The sequence below is a fragment of the Natator depressus genome, chromosome 17, assembly GCF_965152275.1.
Source record: "Natator depressus isolate rNatDep1 chromosome 17, rNatDep2.hap1, whole genome shotgun sequence".
Lineage (NCBI taxonomy): Eukaryota > Metazoa > Chordata > Testudines > Cheloniidae > Natator > Natator depressus.
The window spans coordinates 16,967,780-16,977,712 of record NC_134250.1 but is presented as its reverse complement, the minus strand read 5'-3'; the positions used below and the strand labels follow the sequence as shown (position 1 = coordinate 16,977,712).

Genomic DNA, 9,933 nt, shown 5'->3' with positions numbered 1-9,933 from the left:
CTTCACAGAATTCTGTAGTATTTTTTCTTCATGCACAACGGATTATCTTGTATTTACCTTGTCCAATCTTGCCTTGAGTGCAAGGTAGAATATATTTTGCAACTTAAATTTCTCAGCAAAGCCCACAGGGCTGGATCTCCTTTTCCTGCAGAAGCTCTGTCATGGGAACCTTAATTTTCGGTGCAAGTGGCTAGACTTGTGGGAGGATCGTCATTTCAGGAAATGACTACACTGGGTGAAGTTCCTCGTAACTTGATTGCAAAATTGAGATTTCACTTAATGCACTTAGGAAAGACTTTGAAACTTGCCTTTATGCACTGTGGATCATGCAGAACTCTGTGCCAGAGGAGTCCAGTGGAATGAATGAGTTCACAGGCCTTCAGTCCCAGCAGCCCCCTGGCTCACAGAGTTATGGGGCTACTGCACCAACTACAAGTACTTCTCAGTTCTTACAGACACCAGGAAATGTTTCAGCAAAGAGATCTTACCTAGCAGTTGGTGTGCTGTGCTATATCAACTTACTCAACTACATGGATTGGTTTATTGTACCAGGTAAGACTCTTCCTCCTCTCTCTTAGAAAGAACAAACTACAGTTCTCAGCAACTCTGTTCACTCCACAGTTAACGGGGAAACCTCTGGCTTAAAGCTGTTTATCTGTGTAAATAAAAGTAAATTATTCAGAAACACAGACTGTTTAACACTTGTTTGCTTTGGTCCGTTGGTCACACTTCCTGTCAAAGTGCCATTTATAGATTTTAATAATTGTTAAATGTCCATAAACTTTTAAGCAATCTCCAACTATTCATGTCTATAACATGTGTTAATCATTTATTAACCCTTAAACCATTTATAAATGGAACCCAGGTATAAAGGGCAACTGATCTGGTTCTAAGTAATGACTTTGCAGAGCTTTGACAAAGATGCTTTTCTGGGGCTGTAGACAGGCAGCTCACAACATCTACCTCCTGTAGGCTTTTCTCCCATCTGCCTGGGGAAGTGAGTGGGGGATTACTGCCCTCTTTGCTTGCTTTAGACAGTGCTCCCATTGGAACTAGTGAGCCTTGCTTGAAAAAGGACTAATGATGAGATCATCCCTGACTCTCTTGTCTTACGGAGGGGATTAAAGGGGCAAAAAACCTACTCTTTTGGCCAAAATTTTGTCAGGGAAAGGCTGGCTTTATCTTCTGCCCCAGTGGAAACTATGTGATCTCTGCAATTAGGAGTTGCACATAACTTTGGGAGGAGTTGAGGCTAGAGGAGACCCATTCTCCATTTCATTGCCCTTCAGAATCACATATAGTTCTCTGAATAAGCTCATGCTGACTTAGGAGGATGGTGTTAACTGAAATATGTTTCAATTCTCAGAGTTATATATCTCCTTTTGTTTGCCAGTTAAAATGGCTACTTATGCAGTATAGCAATATCCTGTACATCAGCTTGAAGTCAAGCTGTAGTGCAGAATTCTTGCATCAGCCACCTTCCTTTTTAACCCTTCTGTCCCTTTGGATGTCAGAACCCTTAAGTAAAAGGTATGTCTACACAGCCCATGACAGCGAGCCTCCCAGTGTGGTTTGGCACACTTTGGCTACCAGAGTTTGCACTGATGCTGTAAAAATAGCTCTGTCAACAGCATGGGAAGTTGCGGCTCAGGCTGGAGCTCAGGCTCTGAAGCCTAGGGAAGGGTACTATTTTAGAGTACTATTGTGAGTCCTGCTAGCCCGAGTCTGTGTAGGTATACCCAAAGTGTCTGGCTTTTAATAAGTTTGAACAGAAAAGTAGGGGAGGTGTGTGCATCAACTTGCAAGGGTACTGAAGGCTATGGAGAAGTTGTGGTTTTCTGTTCTTAACACTTCTCTTCAGTATACAATCTGCTTTGCTCTGACCCTCAGCCATAGGAGACATTTTGTCTGTGTGCATCTAATTATATGAGGGGAAAGGATAGAATAGAATCTGTCAAATGTTTCTTCAAGTGTTGATAATTACGGTCATTTGAACTTTGCCCCTCTTGTTTGTAATCCCATTGCTGGGGGTTAAGGTCAATACTTTCCAACTTGGTTCCCACTAAAAGTTATACACCTAAATAACTGGCCTGAATTTCAGAGGTGCCTATCATCTTTGGCTCCTATTGACTTGTGTGGCTTGGTATGTGACAGCTAGAGAATTATTTAGGTGGAAAATTTTAGGTAGCATTCAAACTGAAAATTTTTTAGCCTGGGTTGGAATGCTCAGTTTGCATGTGTGGAGAATTCTACTTTCAATTCCAGTTGCAGTTTTACTTTGATACCTTAGTTTCTGCATTTCCTGTTGATCAGTGGTGCTGTGCGTTGATAAATAGCGACCCAGTTCTACCCTAGAGGCATGGATAAAAGGGTTTAGTTTGATTGATTTCTAGTGTGGTAAAATCTTGACTATTAAAAGTCTGTCTCAATCATTGAAATAACTTCAAATTTTAAGTGTGGTTCTGCTCTGAAAAGTGACTGAAAATGTCACTGGAGTTTCATGTGTTGTACATCAATGTTTGTTTGGTTTGTTTTTTTCTCATTCTAAGCCCTGCAAATTTATCCTGGGATATGAAAATCAAAGTCTGAAAGTCTACACAATCTCTAAAAGCAAAGGGTTTGGAGGCAAAGTACTGCCTTCAATTACACCTGTGTTTTCTATAATGAAGGCACAGGGATTGTACACATGACATGTACACATGATTGCAGAAACTGACTGGTGAAGGAAAATAGACTCTCCAGTCACTGAGGGAGATTGCAAGAGTAGTAGACTACAGAAAATAATCTGTTGCTTGTATGTGAAGAATATAATCAGAAGAAATTAAGAATCAAATATGGAATCTCAGTGTTGCTGCTAGTCTCATTTCAAAGTCACTTTAATCAGTCATCAAAGAAGGCCACATTCAACAGTTGCTTGTCTATCACACTATTGGAGATTAGAGAGTGGCACCATGTCTCCTCATTAAAATTCTTTAAATTCCTTTTTCAAAAACAGAAAAATAAACTAAACCAAGTAATACAAGAAGTAAGAAATTGATAAAATATCCTTTATTATAGTCAGGCTAAAGGAATACAAATACATCCCTGTTTCTTTGTTGTTTAAGCCTCTGCTATCTATTTTAAATTTTGTCTCAGGAAAGGGCTGGTGTGTGATTAAAAGATAAGTGTGTGCTAGCTACAAATGCAGCCTAAAAATAATGATGGTCATGATACTGTGTAAATACCATGTTTTATCACAACTGCATTAATGCATCCATATTATGTCGAATCCCAGTGTTTTTCCCTGATGTAAAGTCAAACAGTTTTGAAAGAAACTAACATTTCTTTCAATAATTTTTAATAAGCTGGAAGTTCAAATTTTGCCACTGTCTCAATTAATTAAGAGGAAGTACATCAACCAGCTCTTCACACCTTTATATAAACCAGATGCAGAAATATCAAATAATTCTTGATCTCTGCGAGCTTGTAGTGTTTGTCAGTGTCATAGGGATTACAAAAATCCTTTGTCTCAAAATTGCTCTCCTACATGTGCCTCAGTTTGCCCCAACAAAGTGGGTACAAAACATCAAGGCTCTTGTCAGGATAACAGTCTTTCCAAATGGTGGAAACCATTTTTACAGAACTATTATACCAATCACTAGCGTTTATTTCTTTTAGCCTTCAACTCGTAATAAGGACTATTATAACCATTTATACTCTTTGGAGAGAGACAGAAATCAGAGCACCTCTGCACACTGGAAATGTTAAAACTCATCCTTATCAGAATTTTAGAAATAACTTTTGCTTATCCTAAACATTTCAGGATCTCTAGCTTCATGCTAAAAGCCCACTAAATTAAACTACCATCTATTCTATTTTATTTCCCATTGGGTCCGTATAAACCAGTGGTTCCCAAACTTGGTTTGTGGCTTGTTCAGGATAAGCCCCTGGCGGGCCATGGGACACTTTGTTTACCTGAGCGTCCGCAGGTACGGCCGCTCTCAGCTCCCAGTGGCTGCGGTTCGCCGTTCCCGGCCAATGGGAGCTGCAGGAAGCGAACCAAGTTTGGGAACCACTGGTCTAAACCTTGAATTGTAAACTGTTTATACATCACTATGCACACACATGGCTCTGTAGAAATTAGATGGAAATCCTGGCTGAGTTGAGTCTTGCAAGATCTCCACAGTAGGATGACTATGAATGGCCTGAAGAAAGTGATGGAAACTTCACAATAACTAGTTTATTAATGTATACAAGATGCTATGGAAGGTTTAAAGATTACACTTCAGTTTAAAGATTACAGCCCCCATGAAAATTAATGGGCCAAACTCACCACCTCTGTGCAAACCCTTGACTTGAAGTGAGTCTTCAGGTTAGCAAATGGGTAAAATGGCAACTACTGAGGAATGATACACTCTGCTATAGCTGCATAATTATGAATTTTTTCTTTGTTGCAGGGGTGCTGGTAGATATAAAGAAGTACTTCAACATCAGTGATGGCAGTGCAGGCTTACTGCAGACAGGTAAAGAGATGTCACACTACTGGGAGCAGCTTAGCCTGCTCCACATCCATGTTGCCTGTCTCTAAAATGAAGTCTAGTTCTTCCCTGCTCCTTATTTTTTGCAGTTCCCCACTGTCCTGTTGATTTCAGCTTTGAACTTTAAAATGTTTAGTCAGTTTGGTCACAAATACAAGACTGAAAGTCACTGGCTAAAGTCTGACCAAGCCTGCAGCCTTCCAGGAGTAAAGAAAGTCCTTGCCTGTTTGTGGTCACCACTTAGGGTGACCAGATGTCCCTATTTTATAGGGACAGACCCAGTATTTGGGACTTTTTCTTATATACGCACCTATTACCTCCCACCCCCTGTCCCGATTTTTCACATTTGCTATCTGGTCACCCTATGATCACTAAAGTTCTTATGGCACTTAAATCATAAGAATTGAGGGGGGTTAAACTTGGTTTCTCACCTAAATTCCAACTTGGGCAATAAAAATCTGAATATAAAAATTCTCCTTGAGGTCACCATTGGGAAATATATTTGCTTCCTGCCCTGAACACAATAGGTAAAATTCTAACCTCGTCAAATCCATTGACTCCAGGATATAAATAGAGCAGGCTAACCAATTAAATAGCTCTTTTTTCCATAAAGCAATTGGCATGAATGAAAGCTCTACATAAACTGGTCATTGTGTGTAATCCCTTTGTTTTACTTTTAACTGTTGGGTATCTTTCAGACTCTGTAAAATGATCAGTTCCAGAATTAGAACTCTTTAACTGAATTCAATAGTATTTAAGGGTGTACTCCCTTTTAGAGCATGCTTTGGGAATAACCAATCCATTCTGGATGGTGACATGACCTAGTAAGCTGGGTTGACAGTGTCTGAACTGTAGCTGCAGAGTCTGGAGGCGCAACCTTAAGCTGAATTTTCGGTGTCTCCCATGGTCTATTGAGGTACTTGGGGGAAGTGTCTTTCAGCTATGTATATAAAATAGTAACTTAGTAACACATTTCATCCAGTTTATTGCTTTAAACATCTGTTTTACTGTTAATGGGTTCTGTCATCTCCATCCGTAAACTTCGATAGCTAGAAAAGCCACTGCCTAAGACAGAATGAATAAATCCAAACATCTTGTAACTAAAGAGCCAGGGATATACAAATGGGAATTTTTTGGATCTGGAGGGTTGGCTCAGAGCTCTCTACTCACGAATTGCACTTCTGCAACCTCAAAATTGGGCATTCAGCCTAATAAGTAGCACACGTCAAGTATCAGAGGGGTAGCTGTGTTAGTCTGTATCCACAAAAACAACAAGGAGTCCAGTGGCACCTTAAAGACTAATGGATTCCTAACAGTAGCACATGGTATCCCTCTCTGGGGAGCAAGGGGAGCCATAAGAATAATATGACCAGCATAGTCACTGCTCTTGCTTTGCATTGCAGTCTTCATCTTCTTTTTTTCGCTGTCTGCACCCTTCTTTGGATACCTTGGTGACCGGTACAACAGGAAAGTCATCCTCAGTGTTGGTATCTTCCTCTGGTCAGGTGTGACGTTAGGCAGCTCATTCATCACTGAATCGGTATGTCACTTACTTATTTGGAATGGTACTTAGAGAAATCAGCTGCCTGAGTCTTTCAGTGACTCATGGAACTTTTGTTCTGATCACGTTATAGTTTGTAAAAGCTTTCAGGCAGCACCCTGGAGCTTACTGCTTGAAACATGAGTAAATGGGCTTTGTGCAGAAAAGCTCTACAGGGAATGATATCCTGTCCCTTCCAGGCCATAGAGCACCAGTGAAGCTATTCTACAGCTGCTGCTGTAGTATTCTTAGCTTTGTCCTTTCCCTCTTGCTGAGCATGTGCATTGGCGTGTAGGGGATTGGCTGGTGAATCTGTGGAACTACTGACCATGCCTTGCAATGCCCCCTGGTGACACCCCAAGAATTCAGCACATGCTGCTGCAGAAGGAAGCTTGAAAAGTACAGCTTTGTGGTGTGAGGGGCTGCAGGGGTGGGAGGAGACAGCACTCTGAAGTCAATGGGAGTCATGAATGAATAAATGCCAAGCACTGCAGGATTTGGCCCAGTCACTTCAGCTGCCCTTCTTAGATCCTCCAGTTTAGTGAGGCTACCGTAGTAACCATGGGGGACTCAAAGTGTTCTCCCTGTTGTAAACACTGGTAACTGTAATGACCCTGGCAGAGGCAGCTAAGACCTTGTCTACACTAAGGGCTTGTCTTCACTACTGGCTAGATTGATGCAGCGGGCATCCGTTTAGTGGCTCTGGTGAAGATGAGATAAGTTAATGTGAGAGCGCTCTCCTGTCAACTTCAATACTCTACCTCCCCAAGAGACAGAAGCTGTGTTGGTGGGAGAACATCTCCTGTCGACATAGTGCAGTTTAGACATTGCTGTAAGTCAATCTAAGTTACGTCAACTTAAGTTACATAATTTAACTAACGTAACTTAAGTCGACTTCCATTACCCCCTTAGTTAGAGTAGACCAGGCCTTAAACTCCCATCCCATGAGAAACATGCTTCCTTAAGAGGTAGCTTCCTTTTAATGTGTGCTTTTTGGATCTTAATGCCTCTTCTGTCCCCAGTACTCCTGGATATTCTTCCTTTCACGAGGATTTGTTGGCATCGGCACAGCCAGTTACTCCACCATAGCGCCTACCATCATTGCGGACCTGTTTGAGAGGGACCAAAGGACCTGTATGTTGTCTGTCTTCTATATCTTCATCCCAGTTGGAAGGTTTGTCTGCTCACCAGTAACTGGCACTTCTTGAAGCACTTCCTGGAAAGAACTAGAACACATATGCCATAACTTGACTAAGTCATGTTGGTTTGTGCCTTAGACTAAGCTTTTTAGGGCAGGGTCTGTTACCTGTTTGGCACTCTTAAATAGAGCTGGTTGGATTTTTTCATGTTTACTTTTTCAACTAAGAATGGCTTTTAGACCAATCTTTTTTCTTGTGGAAAACTTTGATTTTGGGGGAAAAATCGAATTTTTTTAACAAAACAAAAGCAAACTGAAAAGCAGAAATTTTTGGAATACCCAAAGCTCTTCAGCTTTTTGGTTTTTCCTTAAAAATATTGTCAGGGAGGGTGGTTTAAAAAAAAAAATCCCATGAAAAACTTGCAGTTTTGAAACAGCTCTAAATATACAAAGAATAAGGTATTGAAAATGTGGTTTGCTTTCTTAATACAAAACTTCCTCTGAGAGTGGAGAAATAATGGTCTTACAGATAAGCTGTCCAGAGTCCTACCATGTGTTAGTGACAGTCAGGACTAGAGCTCAGTCTCCCAGTTAAAGCTAAAGGAAGGAACCACTGCAGAGCTTAATTCATATGGTTTACCCAAACAAGGTCTTGCAGTGAACCTGTGTGTGGGCTGCCTGGATTTGGATGCTTGGGTCTAATTACACAGAATAAATGTTTATTCCCAGGGGAAACACACCTTTTATCTCAGGGGCGGGCAAACTTTTTGGCCCGAGGGTCACATCGGGGAATAGAAATTGTATGGTGGGCTATGAATGCTCAAAAAATTGGGGTTGGGGTGTGGGAGGGGGTGAGGGCTCTGGCTGGGGATGCGGGCTCCGGGGTGGGGCCAGAAATGAGGAGTTAGGGTGCATGAGAGGGCTCCGGGCTTGGGCAGGGGGTTGGGGTGTGGGAAGGAGTACAGATTCCAGCTGGGGGTGTGGGCTCTGAGGTGGGGCTGGGGATGAGAGGTTTGGGGTGCAGGAGGGTGCTCCATGTTGGGATCGAGGGGTTGAGAGGGCGGGAGGGGGATCAGGGCTGGGGCAGGGGTGTGGGGAGAGACTCAGAGATGCAGGCTCCAAGCGGCACTTACCTCAAGTGGCTCCGGGAAGCAGCAGCGTGTCCCTTCTCCGGCTCCTACGCAGAAACTACCAGGTGGCTCTGCATGCTGCCCCGTCCGCAGGCACCGCCCCTGCAGCTCCCATTGGAGCACCGGAGGGGGCCATTGGAGCATGTAGGAGCCAGAGCGGGGCCATGCCGCAGCTTCCGGGAGCCGCGTGGTGCGGCCCCCGATCCTGCACCCCACTGGAGCACCGGAGCGGGGCAAGCCCCAGACCCTGCTCCACAGTGGGAGCTCACAGACCAGCTTAAAACTGTTCGCGGGCTGTAGTTTGCCCACCCCTGTTCTATCTGATACACTGGATAATGCTCTCCCCTACCTTGCTTCTTCGCCTTGCCCCTACCTCCCCTCCTCCCCATTTACCATTACCTTCATGGGGGGAGTGTGGGCAAGCCAGAGGCATCATCACATTGCTTCTGTGCCTTCGTGGGCCTGGGAAACCCTTTTCTAGGATAGTCCCAACAGGATTGAGTAACTGCTCCCCAATCTTAACATTTTGTGTGGGGCTGCTGGATAAGGGCCGATCTTCCATTGTCCTCCAAATCTGTCCTCTGGGGGAAAGGTAACCTGACCACCTGTGGTTCAACAGTAGGGACACGCAGAGTGTGTCTGTACTATGAAAAATCAGTACCTGTTTTTCAGCATCAGCATACTTGCATAAATATTAATGTAAATGTGGCTTGGATATTACCACCATTTCAAACCTGCTCTGAACAGGTTACAATGCCTAAACCCAACTAGTTTCTCTGGGAGCTACAATTGAATAGGCCTCACTGGTTGGAAATGCCTGCAAAAATATTCCTCTATGCTCCTCTCTGTACAAATCCTACCCCTGCAGGGCCTTGGGGTCTCACTGCACCAATGGAAACTAATGTAGTCTTGGCATCCCATTTTGTCTTTTACAGTGGTCTTGGTTATGTTCTGGCATCTAGTGTAACACAGGCTGCTGGCCACTGGCATTGGGCATTCAGGGTGAGTCCTTTCTCTCACTGCTCAGTACTGATCCACTCTTTGTAAAATCCTGGTTTTGACTGGGATCCATATAGCCTATTGGGGTCTGTTTCATTAGGATTTCAATCTCATGTCACTGTGTCTCAACAAGAATGTTAAAAGGGTTTTAAAGAAACAAAATATAAGAATGAATGGAGGGGAACATAGTTACCAACAGAGAAGAGAGTTGCAGTCCTATGACCTTCCATTAAAGCCCCCCTTTCTTACGTGAATTCACTATTTAATGGAACTCTTTCTGGAGGGTGAGTGGCGTTTTAAGGTTTCATGACTGTAACTGTGCTAAACGCAAGGATGGGTGAACTGCAGAGCTGCCATCCAGTCAATTTTTAGGTGGAACATTGGATCCTCCTTCGCTTCATAGGCACCCCTTAATTACAGACCCATTTGGAAGAGCTACAGTGGACTGATGGGTAGCTGGTGGTGGGCCTAGAGGCCTTTTCAAACAGAGGCACCTAAAAACTAAAATGGTCATCACTTTGGTATAGAATCATGTCATTCTGCAGAGACATTGTTACAAGAGGAACCAGTTTTTTTAAAATACTGCTGGAAATAACACCTATTCCAGTC

The 9,933-nt window shown here is 43.1% G+C and overlaps 1 protein-coding gene across 1 annotated transcript in view; it reads left to right on the top strand.

The window, feature by feature from the left end:
• Positions 1-326: 326 nt before the first annotated feature.
• SPNS3 (SPNS lysolipid transporter 3, sphingosine-1-phosphate (putative)) overlaps positions 327-9,933 on the top strand; it is a 47,055-nt gene continuing 37,448 nt past the window's right edge. Inside the window, exons 1-5 of the mRNA XM_074974436.1 lie at positions 327-552; positions 4,437-4,502; positions 5,921-6,057; positions 7,080-7,231; positions 9,261-9,327. Of these exons, the coding sequence (XP_074830537.1) occupies positions 327-552; positions 4,437-4,502; positions 5,921-6,057; positions 7,080-7,231; positions 9,261-9,327 (648 nt within the window). The remainder of the gene's footprint in view (positions 553-4,436; positions 4,503-5,920; positions 6,058-7,079; positions 7,232-9,260; positions 9,328-9,933) is intronic.